The following is a 21,960-nucleotide window of genomic DNA, read 5'->3' on the forward strand; positions in this document are numbered from 1 at the left end:
AACCTTTGGTTTAAGGGCTGAAAGCACAAATAGATATTTTTAAACTGTGAAAGTGACAGTGTTCCTTTTAGATATTGGGGGAGTAACCTGGATGGGCCTGATTCTATTATGCAAAGGTGGAAACCTCAGGCATTTACCTGTGAGAAGCCTTCTTGTCACAACAAATGTTTCTTGCTGCCAACTGCGTCACATGGAAAGGCTGGTTTTGATACTCTAGGTGGAATCTTTAAAACTGTGCATTCAGATTTTGAGTGCTGCCTGCCAATAGTCTCTTCTTTCGAATAAGTATGTCTATTTTTCTGGCACTAGTTTGCAGAAATCCCAATGGTTGCAAGAACAGAGGAAGCCCCACCCAGCTTGCTGAAGCCCTGAGACCTTCACTGCAGGCACATTGAGAACAGAAGACACAGAAGTACTCAGGCTGTACTTACGAAAAATCAAGACTTACAGACTTTTAAAGAAAAGTTACTTTGCCTTTGAGAAGGGGGAAACCTGAGACAGTGACTGTTGCCTAACCTGGCTGACAATTATATCCCTTAACAAAAAAGTGTTCCTAAGGTCTTTTGGAATTTTAACACTGTAACGATGAAAAAATAAAAAATTCTCTTGAGGGAAACCTGAGGGATATGTCATTATCAAGAACGTGGGCAAAGGGCTCGAACTGTTTTTCCAGAAAGCCTAATAATCAACTAGGCAAATATTGTATCAGCTATCTCACTTCTGTAAAAGATCGAAGAGCTGGAGGCTTCTGTATATCAGGAAAGAGGATCTGGCTAGGTATCATCCCTGATAGGGACAGAGTATTAAAATAGAAAGAGGCAAGAAGATGGGTTTTGCCTCTGGAGCAAGCTGATGTCAGGCTTTTTATCTTAGGTGGAAGAAGTTATAGGCTCCTGGGGCAGAGGAGCCCAGACAAGACTGGAGATGGAAGGTTCATTCAACAAGTGACCTCCTAGAGGTCACCAAGAGGGGAGAAGAGGTGGCCACAGGGTGGGGTGGGGAGTGCAGTCTGAATCCTGAGGAATTTTCCTGGCTGGGGGAGGGAACGTGTTTTAAGGCAAGGAGGGCCAGAAAGGCCGGTGTATGGTCAGAAGGAACCGATTCACCAAGGTGCTCTTGCCTGGAGTTAACATTCTGAGGATTCTAGCAGATCTTAGGCTAATCAAGGGTTTCCCGATTACGCTACAAACGTGAATCATTCAGTCAATATAAAATACAATCTATTAACAGGTTGATGGGAAGAAGAAAGGATAGGGGAGGCAGTGTAATGTCATGGGAAGAACTAAGGCTTTGCAGCCAGACTTAACTGTGTGACCTTGGGCAAGTTACTTAACCCCTCTGAGCTTCCGTCCCTTCATTTATAATATGGGCATAATACTATCTACCTAAAAAGGCTTTAGTGATGATTCAGTGAGAAACATATGTGAAGCAACAAGCACAGTATCTGGAAGCTGTAGGTACTCAACAGGTGTCAGTTTCCTTCCTCTTCTAAGCTGTGCTTTCAAGTCAATTGTATGTCTAGAGTCACACTGTCCAGTACAGTGGCCAGTACTAGCCACATATGGCTCTCAGGTACTTTAAAGAGGGCTAGTCTGAATTCATATGTGCCATACATGTAAAATACTTTAAAGAGGGCTCATCTGAATTGATATATGCCATACATGTAAAATACAAACCAGATTTCTAAAACTTTGTACCAAAAAATACTATAAAATCACTTACTAATAATTTGAGTGATTACATGTTACAATAATATTTTGGATATATTGAGTTAAAATATAAGATTAAAATTAATTCCACCTGTTTCTTTATGTTTGATTCAACATGGCTACTAGAAAATTTAAAATTACAGTGTGGCTCACATTTTATTCTATTGGACATTACTGATCTAGATACTAGAAAAGACAAGGTTGGGAAGCTGTGTTCCAGAAGCACGTTTGTTTCTATATCTTGGGTTTGGGTTTTGGTTTTGGTTTGTTCTCCCACGGTTTCCCAGTAAAAGACCCTTTTGAAAAAAATACTATCCAGGGCTCAACCAAAATGGGTAGAAGATACCCACATGCCCCTAGTTGTCAGGCGCTGTGGTGACCACAGTCCAGGAAAAAGTAGGTAGGGCTGGCATATCAGAGAATGGAGATGTCAGGTAGGACAGTCAGGACAGCTGGGGATGGACTGTTCTTTTCTTAGCCTGAAGCTTCACTTCAGATTTCTCTACCTTTCTTTACCCTGGGAGGATGATCCCATTCTCTATTATTTCAGAAGATTCCCCCACCGTATACACGAACTTGGCAAGAAGCAGGCTCCCACCAGGCAGTAACAAACACAGGTGCAAGAGAAAATGCCACTTCAAAGCCATCTTTAGAAAACCCCAGAGTTTCCAGAGAAATGAACAGCAGACATTCACAGACATAAGAATTTTTTTTTCTCCCGCCCAAGGAGTGTGGTTAGTGGTTGTTTTTAAAACTGTACATTTTACTGTACATTTTTTTTAGCAAAGGAGAAGATTGGCATTTATATTCTGACCACAGGGATGCTGCTTTCCAAAACTCCAAGTCAGAAACATGACAAACACAAGAGCAAGTACATATCATGTCACGACAGAACTCGGAGCCGCTGATGAGAATAGACAGTGAGTTGGTTCCTTCCACTGTTCACCACCTTCCCTCTGTGTGTCTGAATCCAAAGGCAAAAAAGAAAGCTGGTATTTGAGACCACTTCCACAATGGCTATAGTTTGAAAGGATGAATGAGAAAGATGAGGAGGGATAAAAGAGAAGAGGAAAAAACAGGAAGGGAAAAGAGAAAGGGTGGAAGAGACTTCCTTTCAAGTTACCCAATTCTGTGGGTGCTTCTGTGACCATAGAAGGGATGTGCTCCAGCCCTGGGACTGGCCTGGAAAATTGTTATAACTTGAGGTCTCAGGAGGAACTGGCCTGGTCTGTTAATGACCTTGTCAGGACCAGAAAGGGACTGGGAAAGGCAGAGACTAACAGGAAAAAAAAAAAAAAAAAAAAAAAAGAAGAAGAAGAAGAATGAAGAGAAGAGAGGGGAGGGAGAAGTGAGGAAGGAGGAAGGCCTGGGATTTGGAGACTCTGGAACTAGAGCCAAAGGTAATTCTGCATAGACAGTTGCAATCCCTCCTTGTGTGTTCCAGAGTGGGGTTGGGGGGCCAGCAGCTCAGCTCCAGGTCTGAGGCCATTGGAACTTTTTGGCCCAGAATGGTCTTGCCTGTATGCGTTGTGGGCTGTGTGGATGGCAAGTGGAAGAAGGAAGAACAAAAGAGAGAAAATAGAGGTCTATGGAAGGAGTTGGGAGAGGAAAGAATGAGTTGGAGAGACTGAGGGAGAGGTAGTGAGTTGCTGATGAGTAGACACCGGACAGGGATGCAGGGGAAGGTCATTCCAATCTGTCTACAGCAGGTCCTCTGGGGGCACATCTCCTCTTCCCCTTCTCTTGCCACTGTCTGGCAGGGAGGGGTTATCCCTAGATGGAAAGGAGCCTATGCACCCCTCCCATTCCACCCTGTAATTTCCAAGGATGGACCCTCCTCAAGAAACCACGAGCAGGCATCCCCTCATCCCACCTTGAGCCACTTTCTTAAAGAACAAACATGGGGCAGCCTTTGGACACAGAAATGCCCTAGGCAGGGTGAAAACAGGGTCACAGATCCCAAACACCACTGCCAGGAGGCAGGTGGCCTTGACTCCTGCCCTGACCTGGTCATGAACTCACTGTGTGACCTTGGGCAATTCCCTTATGCTCTGGGAAGGGAGAGGGAGGGTTAAAGATGGGATGATTGCAAAGACCTCCCCAAGCTTCAATTATTATTGAAATTCTAAAAAGATTCAACTTCCCCCCTCCAAGGCTTCTAGAATTCTCTGTGCCCAGTAAAAAGGACAGGGACTGCTGTAACCAGCTTGTGCTTCTGGTATCACTAAGCAAAAAGGCCTAACATCTAGAGTCATGAAGAATTAATAGGCCCATAGAACTGGAAAGGGACTGGAGACCTAATACAATCCCAGTATTTTTGCAAAGTGGCAAATTCAGGTACCAACAGATAAATGGGTCTTGCCCCAGTTACTCAGCAGGCTCTTCATGTGACTATGGACACATGAGCTTTGGACTCCAAGTCCACTGCTCTTTCTGCCACCCACACTGCTTTCCTTAAGAGAAGCCCTCCTGGCCTGCCACGTGCTCAAGGGGGACTTTCCATGCCAGCTTCCCAGAAAGAGTGGCAACAAGCCCAAAGCAACTCCGGAAGTTAAGATCCCTTGTGCCCTACAACATGAAGCCCTCCTCCCTCCCCACACATAAGAACCCAGGAAGTTACTCTTCTGGTTCAAACTTCTGTGATGGGTGTGGCATGTCATGTTTGAGAAGCAAAGGAAACTAGGTCAGGTATTAGGGGTCAGTCACTCACCCCTTCCAGTGTCGGGTGTGGGGGTGGTTGGGAGTAATGAGAGCTCTGGGCAGGGAACCCCACAGTCTTCCCCCAAACAAGTGTGGAAACAGAATAATTCCCTCCTCTTGTCAATTGGCAACAATTACCCAGTACCAGGGCTGCTGGGAACACGCATTCATATGTACGATTAACTCTCGATTATCCGTGTGAATGAAGAGGAGGAGTCTGGGAAATGGAAAAAAATAAATTAAGAAATAAAAACAACACTAGACCCATAAGCAATCCAAAGCCGCTTGCTTGTAGGCTACATTTGTGATTAGAAAGGCGGAGTCTCGCCTTTCCAAACACTCAGGGCTCAGTCCGGTATTTGAGCGAGTCCGCATTCCCTGAGCACACCCCGGCCGGGTGGTGGGGAGGTGATATGGGTGTTGGGGGTTGGGAAGGGGGGGACACGAGGCCATTGACAGGGAGACGAAACTGTCCCTGGATGTAAACATCACCATGGAAACTCCACAAACACTTGCCAGTGAGATTCTTTCCCCTTCTTCTCCCACCCTGCGTGCAGGAAAGGGAGCATGCCCACCCCCACCTAGACCGTGCTCTCCATCACCCACTCGGAGCTGCCAAAAGTCCCTCGGGCCCCCACCAGGTCACTCTCCTCGAAGGGCAAGAGCATGCCGTTGACAGAGAGGCTGCGCTTCGTCCAGATGTTCGAGACCCTCCGAGGGGGACTGTAGCCGCCGGGCACTACCCCTCCCGCCGCCGCAGCCGCAAAGTCCCCCATGTCGAAGGAGTGACTGCGTTTGGCCTTGCCCTCCAAGGGCAAGGGGAGCAAGCTCCTGGCCCGGGCCGCGGGCGGCCCCAGCAGTGGCTCTCGGTCCGAGTGGTGGCCCCTGGCTGACGTCCCAGCCCCTCTCCCGGCTGGAGTCCTGGAGTCCAGCAGCTCCTCCTTTCTCTGACTCTTGAGGTCCAGGGAGGCGAAGGCCCCCATCAGGCGGTCAAGGCTGGGCTTGGGGCGCGGGGCGGAGGGTGGGAGCCTCCAGGGGGCCCGTCCCAGCCCCGCGGCCTCCCCACTGCCCAGGGAGCTGGAGGAAGAGGAGTCACTAGCGCGGGCCAGGCTGGCGGTGAAGTCCAGGAGCTCGTTGCGCACCACCACCTTGGGCGGGCCCTGAGGCGGGGCTCCGGCAGACGCGCTGCTTGGAGGCGGTGGCTGGGCGCCGTTGGTCTGCGAGTACACATTGCTGACGGCCGCTGCCATCTTACTGGGGGCCTCGTGGTTGCAGACCTTGTAGCGCACCATGAGGATGACGATGAAGACCAGCAGCGTGGCCACGATGATGCCCCCGATGACCAGGATCATGGTGCCGCCCAGTATCTGGCTGTGCATGGACTGGCACTGCGGGTAGTCAGCCTTGGTGAAGAACTGGGCGCAGCCCACGATGTTGGTGGCTGTGAGTGTTGTGGCTGTGTCATCCCACATGGCCAGCACACACAAGTCGTAGCCGGTCCCAGACACCAGGTTGTTGACCACGAAGGCCTTGTTGGAGGCTGGGATCATCCTGGGGAGGGAGGGGGACACAAAGAGTGAGGGGTGGTGGGGTGGAAGGACAGGGTGAGGGGGAGGGGACAGAGGGAGAAACAGAGTGAAGGGGGAGGGGGAGGGAGGCCAAGACACACACAGGGACACAGAGAATAGGGCAGAGGGAAAGTAAGGGACAGGGGTGAAGAGACACAGAAGAATAGAGATGAAAAGACAGAGGAGAGGGGAGGAGAGAGGGGCGGGGGCAGGCAGGTGACAGGAATAGGGTATAGGAAATGAGAAGAAAGAGATGTGAGGAGGGAGACCCAGACAAGGGAACCAAGGGACAGGTTGGGGTGGAAAGGAAGGTGAGAGAGGGAGATTCAGGGATGGAGCGTCAGGGAGAGGTATAGATGGAGAATGTGTCAGAGACCGGGTGAGAGAACATCCAGATATATGGAAACAAAAACACAAAAAGACAATGAGTATGAAGATGAAGGGAATGAGAAGGGGGGTAGTTGAAAGCAGAGAAAAGGGGAGGCATTTAGAGGTGGAGGGAAAGAGGAGGAGGGGGAGAGACTCAAGCAGAGTTGAGAGGACACACAGGGACAGGCAGAGGGAGAGACAGAGAGGCAGAGAGGTTAAAGTGTGAAGAAGCAGAAATTATACAAAGGGACACCCGCTACCCTCCTCCCTCATACCTGCTACAAGTATTCCCTCCGTCTCTGGGAAGGGCGGGGTGAGAGGTCAGCCCTGACCCTGTGCCAGCCCACTCCAAGGCTCGCTCCAGCCCTCCTGTGACCTCTGAGATTCACAGGGATCCCCATCAACACTTTCTGAGCCTTCTTTCTGGACCAGGTGCTGTGCTGTGTCAGAGACAAGATCCTGCCTGGAGAGGCCAGCACCACCCTCACCTCCAAAGGGCTTTCTCATGACTCAGGAGGGAGAGCATTTGCTGCTGCAGACTGAGGGAGAAGGGGTCTAAGCAGAAGAGGAGTGGAGGCAGGAGAAGGGGGCCTGCCGCTTAGGGGTGGAGGGACAGTGCAGTGTTAAGGACTGGGGGGCACTTCTGCATCCCAGAAGAAAGGGACGATACCTTGGTCCTAATTGTAGTAGCCCAGGCTCAGCCAGGAAACCTAGGGGAAGAGTTTCTTTAGTAGAAGACTTTAACTGCCCCTTCCACCTTAGGGGAGGGTCTGATGGGGAAGCACTCTCCCCACATTGTGGCTGATCCTCTCCTGCCTGGACCTGCTCACTCTGAACTCTAGAATCTTGTGACCTTGTTAAGCCTGGATGCACACCCTGAACTCTAAGACCCTTTTTGAGGTATCATGCCTTCTGCTGATTCCAGAGATGATGCCTGTGTCACTTCCATAAACGCTCCTGAAGAAATACCCAGGCTTGAAGGTACCACTGTGTAGCTTTCTTGGTATTTCCTCCACTCCCATTCTCCTATTCCCTACTACTTGAGAATGAAAGGGCTCTATCAGCTCCCATCAACCCCTCAAACCTAGAGCTGGGCAACTTAATTAAGATATCAAATATGAAATACTGAAGTCTGAAAACTTCCACCTGGGATCCTCACACAGAGGACTGGAACTGACAGGCAGATATTGACATCCCGTCAGTGGGCAACCCCAGTGGCTGCTGCCTCCCTCCTCACCTGCCCACCTGCTCTTTTGCTAGGGAAGCTACACTGGAGGAAATTGAGCCCCCAAGGCCCAACTGATATGGTCTGGCTGTGTCCCCACCCAAATCTCATCTTGAATTGTAGCTCCTACAATTCACGTGTGTTGGAAGGACCTGGTGGGAGGTAATTAAATCATGCGGACGGGTCTTTCCCATGCTATTCTCATGATATTGAATAAATCTCATGAGATCTGATGGTTTTATAAAGGGGAGTTTCCCTGCACAAGCTCTCTTCTCTTGTCTGCCTCCAGGTAAGATATGCCTTTCACATTTTGCCATGATTGTGAGGCCTCCCCAGCTATGTGGAACTGTGAGTCCATTTAACCTTTTTCTTTTTTTTATTTAAATTATCCAGTCTTGTGTACGTCTTTATCAGCGGCGTGAAAATGGACTAATGCACAGCCCCACCCCTAGCACAGTGTTTGGGGCAGAAGAGGCCAGAGGGGTTAGGAGGGGTGGATCCAGCAAGGACCCTGCAGCCAGCCCCACAGGTCTATCTGAAGACTTCAGAGCCAGTTTCACGTGGGCATCATGACAGTCCTGTAAAGGCAGTGATCAGTACTCCCATTTCACAGAGAAGAAATGGCTGAGACTCAGAGAGGGTAAGTGATTTGCCTGAGGTCACAAGCTTGGACTGCTAGTATGCAGCAGTTGAGACTTTTAACACTAGCTTCTGGGTCCATGGTCTGGGCTTGTTCCTCATTATGTGACAGACATGGAAGCATTTTTCCTCATTTCAGTGAAAAGTTCACCCTGGCCTGTAATTGGTCAACCACCTTCATCCCTGGAGCAGCTTAGAGCCTGCTGTGGCTCACGCTCCTCTACTGATAGGATGCCCTGCCTGCTGGGCCATCTGCTGGGCAGGGCCTAAGGAGCCCTGTATGGCCAACGCTGCAGGGGACACTCGAGTCCTCCAGGGCCTCGTTCCTTTCCCCTCAGGGCTAATGATGTAAGTTGAGAAGGCAGGAGCTAAGCACACCCAGAACAGTGACAGCAGCAAGAGCAAACACCAGCCGGTAACTGTGTGCCATGCTCTGTTTTAAGTGCCCTATGCCAACTCACTTAGGCCTACAGCAACTCCCCGACACAGCTGCCATCATAATCCAGATATTTCAGATGGGGAAACAGAGGTGCAGAAGTGTTAAGCAAAGATAACATGGCGGAGCTGGGATTAAATCCCAGGGAGGCCACCTTCAGTCTGCTCTGAACCACCGCATTCCACCATTTTGCTGGGTCGCAGTGATATAAGAGCATGTCCACTTGAGAGGTGGATGGACACCCTTGTTTACTGAATACCTGTTGTGTAACATAGATTTCCACATTCATGATTGCATTAAACACAGCCACCCCAGGACACCAAAGATGTACTACAAGCCCAGAAATCTTCTCAATATTTAGCCACCTTCTCCTGGGAAGTAGACCACACTATTACTACTATTACTACTACTACTAATAGCAACAAAATAAGAAGAACAGCTAACATGAGGGCTTACTCTGTGCCAGGCACCATTGTGAGATATTTAAGGAGATTAAGACTCATTTAATACTCCCTAACATTGTTGGGAGGCAGTTATTGTTATTCTCATTTTCACTTAACGGATAAGAAACTGAAGCACAGAAAGGTTAAGCTACCTGCCCAAGGAGGCCCAGCTAGTAAGTTGGCAGAGTGGGATTCAAATCAGGCAGTTTGGCTCCAGGGCCTCCGCACCTGACCACGGGGCCATGCTGCCTCTCAGACACTGCCCCATCTACCTGCCCTTCCTGGGCAACTTTGTGTGGAAACCTGCCTGGCCTCCCCAACTCCCCTTTGCTCCCAAACTCAGAGAAAATCATAATGTGGTGAAGCCACCTCCTAATGTGATGAAGCTGCAATTGGGCTGTGCTGCTGATGGAGGTGTAACAAGGCAAGGCTGATTCTTGGCGGGCCACTGGCACCTGGATGAAGGGTCAGGTCTGAAACAGTTTTGCACTGTAACTGGCCCATCAGAAACAAGGCCAGCAGGAAAAGCCTGCCAGGATGAAGAGCAGAAAGGCAGAAGGCGGCTCCTGATTCCTCTGCTGTGTGTGTGTGTGTGTGTGTGTGTGTGTGTGTGTGTGGCAGTAGGAGGAGCTGGGGTGACTTAAGGAGAGCCAGAGCCAGCTAACTCAAAACAGCCCAAGCGGGCAAGGTCAAGTTTGCCTTTTCTAATAACAATAATAACCAGTATTCGCCTATTGTGCTGGCATGTTTACACGCCTTATCTCATTTAAGATCCTGACAACCCTCTGAGGAAGTTATTCCCATTTAGAGAAGGAGGAAGCTAAACAGTTTGAACTTTCCCTTGGAGGAATGATGGGGCTGAGACCAGATCAGGTCCACTGGGACCCAGAGCCCACACCTCTTAAAAGCAAGACCACTGCTGCCTCCAGGCAGCCAACAGACAAACTGCATGAGAAAGTCACAGGAAACGGGCACTCCAGTGAAAGATAGAGAATTCATCTCTGACCTGTGTCCCCCTGTCCATCTCATCATCCAACCCTACGAAACCATTCACTGATCCTCCAAGCTGTATCTGGGGAGCCTGGATTTCCCCCTTCACTCCTGCTCACAACCCATCACTCTGGCTGGTAGATTCTACCTTTTGAACACCCTCTGCCTTCCAACTCCACATGCAGTGTTAGCTTAGGGCTCTCCATTTCTGGTCGGGATGGACTCAGCAACCTCCAGTCAGGCTCTCTGCCACAGATTGTGCTCCCTGAAAGTGCATTCTCAGCACCACACCATCTCGAGTGCTCCACCTAAAACACAGCTCTGGCTGTGTCCCCTGCCTGCTGAGATGCTTCCAGTACTGACTACGGTCTACAAGAGACAGTGCAAGCTCTTTAGCTGGGCTCCAAAGCCAGGCTGCTGTCACATTGTTGTCCTTCTACCCACACAGCCTCTAACACTGCCCACATTCTTAAAAACTTGCCCAGGTAGGAAAACACTGCAGAATCAGCCGGGGCCTGAGCGGGCAGATGGCACTTCCTAGAAGGATAATTAAAGACCTTATTTATCAAGGGACTAATTGTAAAGAGGCAAGAGGTTATGGGGGATCACAAGGGAATGTGCAAGAACCCAGAGCTAATAGCAGCCAAGAGCCGAGCTGTTGCCTCTGCCACAGCCCCAGGAGAGAGAAGCACGTAGGCCAGTGCTACTCGTAGTGTGGCTCACAGACGGATGCCGGCCCATGGACAGTTTGTTCCTGCTCCATGATCAGATACTACAGAAGTCAAGAGTAAGCATTAAGGCTTTATAGCAATTTGGCATTGGTTGTCACATTCAAGTGCGTGATGATTATTTCTGATAACTTAGTTCTAGTCTTACAAAAGCACTGGCCTGCAACAGAGTGGGGAAAATTGAAGCTGCTCCTTCACAATGAATAGCTTGAGGAGCCCTGGGCTAGTGCAGGCTTTCTCAGCCCCGCCACTGTTGACACTTGGGCTGACTATGTCTTGGTTGTGTAGGGCTGTTCTCTGCATCGTAGGAGGACAATCCCAGGACACCCCTGGGCTCCACCCGCCAGATGCCAGAATACACCCACAGTGTGACAAGCTAAAATGTCTCCAAGCATTGCCCAGTGACCTCTGGGGACAAAGTCACGCTCCACTCATGCACATTGGTTTAGAGAATTTGGTTGAGAGACAGAAGCTGCCAGGGGCAACCTCACAGGGTGGGCGCCAGGCAAAGAAGTAGCCGGACCTCACTCTTCTCTGCCACCGACCTTCTGCTGCTGCTCTGCATGGCTGAACCAAACTAAAAGCCAGGTTCACAGGCACATGCAGGTCAGGCTTCCAGAGTGCAGAGCAAGGCAGAGGAGGGGAGAGTGGATCCTGAGGGACAATAGACAATAAATGGCTCAATCGTCAGGTCAGTCATGGGCCTCTCGGTGAAAACCCTTCCCTGAAATCCTGAGAGATTTCTTTTCATCATGTAAACTACCAACATCTCTGTTAGCAGAAAACATGAATTGCTATTTTAAGTTAAGCTGTTCCAATGCGTTAAATTTAATTAAGCTCACACACTCTAAAAGACAATTTGAAACTGCAACCCCAAGTACTTACTCAGGAAACACAAAACAAACCTAAGTGACTGCCTCTGGATTGTTTTTCTTTTTCTTTCTTTTTCTGTTAATATTATTTTGGCACTGTTCATTCAGTTTAACACTAGCACACAAATCTACAGTTGATACCAGAGGTCTATGAAATCACAGGCACATACTGTGATTCTACTGTGGGCTCTCGAATCTGTTCTCCGCCTTTCACCTGCTTGCCTCTGCTCTGTGGGGAACTACATTTCCCAGGCTACCTTGCCTGTTTCCAGGTTTCCGAGCCCTCAGGCTGCCAGGTGGAGGTGGCCAATGGAGGCACTGGAGAGAGACTGGAGGGCCGGAAGAGGGGAGAAGCCAGGTATCTCTTCTACTTTTTCATCTCCAAGTGGTTTCGCCCTGTCAGGCACTGAATCTCCTCTGTGATTCCAGCTGCCAGGGTTCCAGCTCCTGCTAGACACATTAGGATCTTAGTCACTGGCCATGCCATCTCCTCCTGTGTCCTTCCAGCCTTGGATGGGCATGGGTGGGTGGTGGTGGCTTCCGGCTGTTGCTAATCTCTATAGTGCCTCCCTGTCCTGCCCCCCACCCACTGCTCCTGTACCCACTGTCCCCACCTGTTGTTGACCTCTGAGCAGCTCCATCATCCCTAAAATCCAAACCCTGTACTGAATTCTCTTTCTCTCTCTCTCTTTTTTTTTTTTTTTTTTGATACAGAGTCTCACTCTGTAGCCCAAGCTGAAGTGCAGTGGTGCGATCTCTTGGATCACTGAAACCTCCGCCTCTGGGTTTCAAGCGATTCTTGTGCCTCAGCCTCCTGAGTAACTGGGACTACAGGCACATGCCATCAAGTCCAGCTAATTTTTTGTATTGAGTAGAGATAGGGTTTCACCATGTTGCCCAGGGTGGTCTCGAACTTCTGAGCTCAGGCAATCTGCCTGCCTTAGCCTCCCAAAGTGCTAGGATTACAGGTGTGAGCCACGGCGCCCGGCCTGAATTCCCTCTTTCAAAAGACCTAAAATGTTCCTTTTTTTTTCTGACTGAATCCTGAATGACACAAGGAGATAACCTTTACATTGTTGAGAACATTCTATTTATTAACTTATTTCCTTGCACTTTGGGAAAAGATGATCATCTCTTCATGTCAGCAGCAGCACATCTTGGCTGCATCTGGTGAAACTCCAGCTGTAGGAAACAATTTACCAGCCTCTCGAAATCACTCATCACTCCCCCAGTAAGCCATCTTGATCCCATTATCCCATTGCACACAGTGGTCCCTCTTCCTTAGCATCATATCTTTCTCCACCGGGTGATCTCATCTTTTAAGGCCTGACTCATAAATTACCTCTGACCTCACCAGAGCTGTCTTTTCTCTCCCTTCTCCCACAACCCCTCCTACAGTCCCCTGTTAAAGCCCTGGGGGTTGTTCATGTACACTTTTCCCTTGAGGACTGGAACTATGTCTTATTCCTCTTTGTATTTCTACTGCTGATCATGATGTCTGGTCTAGAGTCAATGCTGAGTAAATATTTGCCCTATGGTTAGGCAGTGAGTGCAAGAGTGCTTTGCAAAATGTTAGGGCCTAAACATATGTGAGGGATTCTTATCTAATATTCAAGGGCTAGCTAATGGTGAATTCTCAGACACTGGCTGGTTCTGAGGACATCTTTCTGGAGAGGTATTTTTTCTGTCACCCAGGCTGGAGTGCAATGACATGATCTTGGATCACTGCAACTTCTGCTTCCCAGGCTCAAGCAATTCTCCTGCCTCAGCCTCCCGAGTAGCTGAAATTACAGGCAGGCACCACCATACCTGGCTAATTTTTGTATTTTTAGTAGAGATGGGGTTTCGCCATGTTGGCCAGGCTGGTCTCGAACTCCTGACCTCAGGTGATCCACCCGCCTTGGCCTCCTAAAGTGCTGGGATTACAGGCTTGAGCCACCGCACCCAGCCTGGGGAGGTATTTTTTCTGTATCCTTGAGGCTTACTGCAAGGGCTTCTGAAAACCTTTCATGGATGTGCATATACGTATGTGTTTGGGGTATATGATTGTGTGTAGGCCTGTGTGTGAGAAGATGTGTGTCTAAGAAGTATCATTTGTCAGCTGAATGTGTGGGTATTTGTGAGTGTATGTCAGAGTGTAGGTCTTTACATGTATGTGGCAATAAGGGGTCCTGGTCCTAGGCGATGTTAGTCATTGTTCTGCCCCTCTTTCAACCAACCCCCTAACCCCACCACCCCCAGAGGCTTCCACATCCTCTGAAACGTCTGAGGTGACTTCCTGTGTGACCTCTCCTGCAGACTGAGCCTCCTCTTTTCTAATGGAACAGAGTTTGCCCCCCAGAAAAGGCATTGGGGCCTCAGAAATAGCAATGGGAATGGAGTGGGAGTTTCCGCCTGGGCCTTGGCCTCCAGGAAGAGCCTGTGGGCTGACTACCAAACCCCACTCTCCCCCTCTCTCGTGACTTCCCATTTAGGCCACACTCTCTAGGCTCTCTTGCAGCTAGTACGCCCATGTGACCCTTTCTGGCTAAAGGGATGTGGAGGATGTCATCTGTGCCAGATGATCTGTGCCCTCTCTGGGCCAGGCCTTCAGTAGGTCAGGATGCCTTCCCCACACTCCCCTTTCCTTCTGCCAGCTGGACCCTGGGGCAGGATGACAAGGCCTGGAGGGAGGTACATACGGGTACCTAGGTCCCCCATGAGGAGGGTCTCCTGGTAACCTGGCACACCGCTCTGGACTGTTAGGACAGTGAGAAATCAAATTTGATTCTGCTTGAGCCTTTACCTTATGGCAATTCTTTGCAACAGCAGCTGCCTCCCCTGACTAACAGACACCTGCAGGTAAGATGAAGTGAGCCTGAGGAATTTGCTATGTAGTAGGTACGTGTGTGAGAGACAGGGTGAATGTGTGTGTGTGTGTGTAATAGGAACACATTGGTGCTGGTGTCTATACGAGAAATCTTTGCCTTCCTGGAGTTGTCAACAAATACCACCTCTAGTATCTGCATAATTCCTCCAGCCTCCAGCCTCCCCTCTGCTCCCCTAGCACCACGCCTTTCTAGGTGCTCTATCCTCTCCTCCCTCCATCAGTGATGCACCATGGCTGCCTGCTGAGCCTCAGCGCTAATTTGGAATGACCACATCAAGTTTCCCTCACCCCACCCCCCTGGCTCTGTGTCCTCATTACTGGCTCTTCACAGAACCACTGGCTTGCCACCCTCTCTAGCTAGCCTTGGGATCTCAGACTACATGACATGGCCTCATTAAACCAAGCCAAGCAGCCCTTACTCCCAGATTCTCTCTCTTCCTGCAAGCCCCAAAGGGACCTGTTTGCTTTCATGCATGAGCTGCAAGGGAGTAGAGGAGATGAGTGTGGTTCCATCCTGCATACAATTTATTGAGTACTTACTACGTGCCAGGAATTTGACAGGCAGAATCTGATTCTGCACACTGACTGTATGAGGTAGGAATAATTACCCCATATCACAGATGAAGAAACTAAGGCTCAGGCAGATAGAACCCCTGCTTAAGCTCACACAGCTGGAAAGTGGCTGAGCCAAGTCGGCCAGGCCACAGAGCATGATCTTCCCTATGCTGTATTATACTGAATTGAATTGAGCAGAATCAGGATTTAGCAGGAGGCGAGTCTTGGAGTCAGCCAACTGTTTGCCAGCAATTTAAAAAGAAAAAAATAACCTGCATTACTTTACAATGATAGTTAACATTTATTAAGCACTTACTATATGTCAAACACTGTTCTGAATATTTTCCACGTATTAGTTAATTTAATCTTGGGAAATCCTGTGAGGGAGGTACTAGTCTTATTATCATTATGGATGAGAAAATCGAGGCTCCAAGAAATTAAGTGACGTGACTAAGCTCTCACAGAGAGGTTCGTGCTCAGCCAAGATTGAACCCAGCACTTTCACATTTCCTCAATTCATGTTCACAATAACCCTGGGAAGTACATCTAATAATCGTGCTGCTGTTTGAGAGGCAGCGGTCAACTGAACTGCCGTGGGCTCACATAGCTGATTAGGGCCGGAAATGGGACTCCAGTGAATAAGGAGGGCAGTCTCTCTATTTCAGGACACATGCTCCTGGGAGGTCTGAGGGAAGTGAGGGAACCATGTGGATATCCATGGGCAGAGTTTCCAGGCAGCAAGGAGGTGCCAGTGCAAAGGCCTTGAGGTAGAAACAGTGAGGAGGACGGTGAGGCTGGAACAGAGAGATGGAAAGGGAGAGTAGTAGGAAATGAAGTCGCCAAGGTAGCAGCTAGGAGCCAGGTTCTTGCAAGTATGTTCACTCTTGTGTTCCAACTCTGAGCATTGGCTGCTGGGTATTGGTGTTAAGGATTCTGAGGCTGTGTTTAGACTCAGTGGGACAGAGTCCTCTGGAGACTGTGTCTCATATTTGCTGTTTCTGGCCTAGAGATCAGAGTAGTTAGAATTACCAGTACAAGCTGTAGACCCTACTGGTGACTAGTGCCAAATGCTGGCCTTCCCTAAGCACCAGGCCCTGAGTGATAATGGGGGAAGGCACATGTCTTTTCTTTAGAGTGGGATGATCATGGAGCTGGTGTGACTCAGTGAGGGCTCCAAGGATCGGAAGCCTCTGATCTTCCAGTTGGGGCCAGGGACCAGAGGCCTGGGGTTGGGGGCCAGCCTCTGTCCCTGCTCTTCTGCCCTTGTGGCTCCTGAGAATATGGAGCTTCCACAAATGCCCCGAAGCACCCCCTGCCTTACTGGCAGTTACTTTAGCCTCTCAGTGAGTGAAGGGGCCACATTCCTTTCAATAAGATTGAGACTCTGAGACAGAGCACCCCAACCATTGCCTCAATCCTCAGGTGTACCCAGACATCCACTTCCACAGCCCCTGAGACAGCAGGCAGGGTTGACATCAGCCCCTGTTGAGTTGGCCTCTGGGTCTGGGTGTCCTTCCTTGCTCCCATCCCCCAGCCTCTTCTCTGCCAGTGGTCAGAGGGATCCTGTTAAAACCCAGGTCAGAGCCTGTCTTTCTCGCTCAACCCTGCTCCTGCCCCCAGAGAAGCCCACCTCATGTAGTCAAAGTCCTCACATGGCTCACAGGCCCCAGGCGATCTGCCCCTCCCCTCTTGGGTTTTGTCTCCTTCTACTCCTCATTCTTACTCTACAACCTGGGGTCCCCGCTGCTTCTTAAATCTGCCAAGTGGGCTCCTGCCTCAGGACTTTCACACTGGCTGTTCCCTCTGCCTGGACGCTCTTCCTCCAGGTATTTATATGCTACCTGCTTTGCCTTTCAGGTCCCTGTTCCAATGTCACGTTCTCAGAGAGGCCATCCCAGATCATCTTTTCAACACTGGGGGCTTCCTCAGGCTTGTTACTCCACTCCATTTCGCCTCAATGCACTTTTATTGCCCAACAGACAATATCATTGATTTTTTATGATTACTGTTAGTTGCCTTTCTTTCTCTCTGTCTACTAGAATGTCAGCTCCCTGAGGTCAGAGTTTTTTGGGCTGTTTTGTTTTGTTTTGTTTTTACCTGTTTTGTTTACTGATATTTTCCCAACACCTAGAATGATACTTGGCACAGCGTAGGCCCTTGAAAACATTGGCTGAACTTGTAAATGAAATGAATGTTCCACACTGCACTGCCCAATATAGTAGCTGCATGTGGTCATTTAACTTTAACTTCAAATTAATAATAATTGATTAGAATTAAAAATGTACTTTCTGAGTCATAACAACCAGATTTCAAGTGCTCAGTAGTTACATGTGGCTAGTGGCTACTGGACTGGACAGTGCCACTGTGTGACATTTCTGTCAACACAGGCAGTGCTACTGGATGGTGCTGTTCTAGAACATGCTATGCAGCCCTATCCATGTACCCAGCAAATGGTATTAACACTGTCATTTTCTATGTGAGCCCTGATGCACCAAACAGGTGGGCCAGTCCAGGTGATGTTGTCCAGCTCTGGGGCAGTTCACACCAAGGAATGAATTTGTCTTGGAGGCTTTGATCCGGACCTCTGAGCAGCTCCCCATTCTCTCTGAGGCTCTGGACAGCTTCATCCCTCCTTTATGACTCTTCCAGTTCTCCATGGTTCCTAGGACCTCTGGGTTCAGCATGCCCTCTCTGGGATTCTCTCAGGCCTAACTCAAGCTCCTCTGCCCCCTGGAGTGTTCTCTCTGCCTCCAATACTCAGCTTGTGCCCCAGCCCCTTCCCAAGGCTTGGATCCACTGGCAAAGCTGCCTCACCTTCCCCACAGTCCTCAAATAGGGCCAGCCCTTAGCCAGCATGTGTCTTTGGGCCCCCTCTGGTCCTTTGTTTCGATATTCTGGTTCCTGCTTTTCTGCTTCCCATGTTCAAGCTACCCATTACAGATCTGACACAATTCTATTAAGAAAAATCCCTCATAGATCCAATAACAATGAGAGATATCATCGGAATACCTACCGTTAGCAAGAGAAGCTGAAGAGGCAGCAGGTGCGGTGGATATGCACACAGGCTCTGGAGCCAGACTCTGGGGTTCCAATCCTGGTTTTGCACATACCAGCTATAAAACCTTGTCTTGGGCAAGTTTCTTAATCTCTCTGTGTTTGTTTCCTAGAAATATCCCCTTTCTGTAAAATGGTGCATTCATAATCTCTGCCTTATAGGGTTGTTATGAGGATTCAAGGAGTCATGATTCCTAAAGTACCTAGGTCAGTGCCTGGCAGAGAGTAAGCCCCGCATGAGGGTCTGTTACATAAAGGAGTGGGCCATGCTTAACCCGCTTAACCCCAAGGAAATGCCTCTCTGATGGTGGAAATCCAGGCCTCGGGGATTTGTGGCTGGCAAACCTTATGCAAGTTAGAAACAAGGAGATTCGGCAGTGCCTGACCCTAGCTGGGCTGGCAGGGAGGCATCTTGGCTTCAACACTTGCAGCAGGATGGGTCCCCTTCCAACTTCCCATGAGAGTCTTGTTCAGAATTCACGTGGAGGAAGTGTCAGTAAAGGCCTGGCTGAGCAGTGGCAGAGATGACAGGAAATTAGGCCAAAGGGAGCTGAGCCCCAGCAGGCTGCCTCTGTGCTCATCTCCCCAGCATTAGGCCTTACCTGGTGACAGGTGAGGATCACTCGTTGGGAGGCACTGTGTTTGCTCCCTGATTTGGGAGGCATGGTGGATGCAGCTGCCAGGCAAGGACTTGGGAAAGTCGCAGCCCAAGTGTTTGGTGGAGGCAACAGTGTCAGGAAGGGAGCTTCGCCCTGCTCCATGGGGCTCCTTCATGGAGGGGATAAAGCCAGGAGGTGGGAATCCAGGCACTAGCACTGCACCACTGGGTTCAAGCCCCAGTCCTGTCACTGACCAGCAGTGTGACCTTGGGCAAGCCACGTAACCACCCTGTAAGAGGGGGCAGATGATAGAGCCCCGTCACAGGGTTGCTATGAGGATTACATGAGCGAATCTCTGTGATTTGAACAGTGCCTTGTCCCTAGTGAGTGCTGAATTTGTGCTAGTGTTTGTGACTGAGGACAGAGAAGTGAATCCAGGCCTGAGGCTGGATACTGGCTGATGGATCAGGTGCACAGCCAGCTCCGCAAGCCAGTCGTCTGAGGTCTGGCAGTCTGTCTTGGTGCAGGCCACTGGGGCCAGCCTGCCCCCTGATCCAGGCACTTCTCTTGCTGACTCATCAAGGTGTCTGCTGGCTCTTCCCAGTTCTTCTCTGCCCTCACCATGCACAGATCCTAGGAACTCCGGGTTGCGAAGGGCCCTGAGAGCCAACCTGCTCATCAGCGCCTCCATAGCAGGCCCACCTGGCTGTCAGCACCCTCTGCTCACACACTTCCGGGATATACCAGGCAGTCATCCTAGCTCTGGACAACTCCGAGTGACTCATGGGGGCCATGGTCTGACAGACTGCGACTTCCTACCACCAGCCCAATGCAACCCCACAGCTGCCCAGAACAAACCTGTTTCTTTCTTTTCTACATGTTGATGCTTCCCATATTGTGAGGCCACTCTCTCATCCCACCTTGACTTTTCACATCTCCAGAATTCACATTTCCGTTTCTTCCAACCATTTCCTCATAGCAGTTTCTAGTTTGCTGGCAGGCTGCCCCGCCTGATCATACCCGATCACATGTCAGTTTGTCTTTGGCCCTTCTCTTTGGGGGTTCTGAGTAGTCAGATCCTATGCTCCCCAATCAGACATCACACTTCTTGTGAACACCACCCCCCTCCCTGAAAGTACACTGGATTCTCTAGAAGCCACATCCCATTGGTGGTGACACTGAGCAGACTGTCAATGGAGAGGCCCTGTGCTTTCCCAGGACTGCTGTTAAGCCACATTGCTTAAACACTGTCCCCACCACTGCAGGCTCAGCCAACCCAGGCGAGCTCTTGAGCCCATGTAAGGCCTGCCTCTCTCTGTCTCTCATTCTGTGTATGTGTGTGCGCATCCTCATTCAGGTCTCCACAGATATAGAAGTCTTTTCTGCATTTAATTGTCTTTAGCTTCCAGCCCCCAGGGACTGGGTTGGCATATCTTAGAGGAAAGAGTGTAGGCTTTAGACTCAGACAGAAATCTCTCTTTGAAGGCTAGTTCTGCCCCCGACCAGATGTGTGACTCTAGACCATGTAACTTTCCTCTCTCTGAACCTCTGTTTCCTCACATGTGAAATGGGAGAGTAATACCAGCCTTCTGTGGTGAGTGTGAGAAATCAAATATAACAGGAATAAACATGTCTGCTCCTTTCCTGGGCCATTTGGTACCACAACGATGATGACTACAATGATGCTACTTGTCATTTATCTCCTGGAGGAGCTGAGAAGAGCTTACTCAACAACTCATCACGTACAGAAAAAAATGCAGAAGGTGTCAGATCAATTATACCTTGTTATAAACACAAACGTGTGCAAAATGAAGATTCCCCACCAGCTGTGCCCAAGACACGCTAGAACAACCAGCAGACACCAAGTAAACACCACCTAATGATGAACCTGATCGGACCATTCGCCCCAGTTGGCAGATCCATAATTTCGTGGGGGCATCACCCGGAGCAAAGGCAGCACCAGCCTCCTTGAAAATGCTATCGTTTGCTCTCTTTGGCAGCACTTCCACTAAAACTGGAACCATGCAGAGGTCAGCATGGCCCCTGCAGAAGGATGACGGCAAATCTGTGAAGCGTTTTATATTTGTATGAAATTCTGACACATGCTACAACTTGCATGAACTTTGTGTGATTCTACTTATATAAAGGGCCTAGGGTAGTCAAATTCATAGAGACAAAAAGTAGCAGGGTGGTTGCTGGGTGCTGGGGGAAGTGAGGAATAGGGAATTCTTATTTAATGACTACAGAGTTTTAGTTTGGGATGATGAAAAAGTTCCAAGATGGATGGTGATGGTGACTGCACAACAATATGATGTATTTAGTGCCAGTGAACTGTCCACTCTAATGTGGTGAAAATGGTAAATGTTATGTATATTTTACAATAAAAAAGGGCAAAAAATATTGCAAAGCCAGTTCTACCAGGTGAGCAGGAAGAGGAGAGGTTGTTGGAAATAGATGTGTTACTTCAGGGAGCCTGATGAGCATCTGGGTGGCAGTCACCATCGGCAGGAGCTTCTTGATTCTGTTGTCAGTGGGCTTGGGTGGCCCTGTCAGATCTGGGGAAGGAGACAGCATTTGGGGAGGGGTAGAAAGAACCCCTGGCCATCTGATGCTATTCTACATGTGCCCCAGTGGGTGAAGAGTAGGGCAACTCCAGAGTAGAAGTTGGCAGGAATTAAATGCCTGGGAAGAGGCATTTGAAGATCCAGCATGGTGGTTCACAGCAGCTGGGCCTGGGTTCAAAATCTGCTCAGGCGCTGACTAGCTGTGTGACCCCAGGCAGATTACCTACGCTCTGCCTCAGTTAAATAGGAATGCCAGTACCTACTGTGTTGGAATATAATCAGGGCTAAATGAGGTAAAGTGTGTTAAATGCTAGGGGTGCCTGGCAATAAATGAAGGAATGGTAAACACTGGGTTTTGTTTCAATGCCAATGGTGAAGTCAACAGTAACCCTTTGTCTTAGTTTCTGTGTATTGCTTAACAGAATACCACAGACTAATTTATATTTTTAAAACAACAACAACAAGATTTTCTCACAGTACTAGAGGCTGGAAGCCCAAGATTAAGGTGCCAGCATTTGGTCTGACGAGAGCCTTCTTTCTGTATCCTCACATGGCAGCAGTGGGAGGGCAAGAGAGAGACAGAGCCCCCTCAGCAGCCACAAGCCCTCATGAGTTTATCACCCCTTACGGGCTCCACTTC

The 21,960-nt window shown here is 49.4% G+C and overlaps 1 protein-coding gene across 3 annotated transcripts in view; it reads right to left on the reverse strand.

Moving 5' to 3' along the window:
* Window positions 1–4,676: 4,676 nt before the first annotated feature.
* The window catches only part of LRFN2 (leucine rich repeat and fibronectin type III domain containing 2), a 208,887-nt gene continuing 191,603 nt past the window's right edge, over window positions 4,677–21,960 (reverse strand). For all 3 annotated transcript variants that reach the window (XM_011986649.1, XM_011986648.1, XM_011986650.1), the window contains one exon: window positions 4,677–5,960. In XM_011986649.1, the coding sequence (XP_011842039.1) occupies window positions 4,991–5,960 (970 nt within the window). In that variant the 3' untranslated portion in view covers window positions 4,677–4,990. The remainder of the gene's footprint in view (window positions 5,961–21,960) is intronic.

This window comes from Mandrillus leucophaeus, unplaced genomic scaffold, assembly GCF_000951045.1.
Source record: "Mandrillus leucophaeus isolate KB7577 unplaced genomic scaffold, Mleu.le_1.0 Scaffold3, whole genome shotgun sequence".
In the NCBI taxonomy this organism is placed as follows: Eukaryota; Metazoa; Chordata; class Mammalia; order Primates; family Cercopithecidae; genus Mandrillus; species Mandrillus leucophaeus.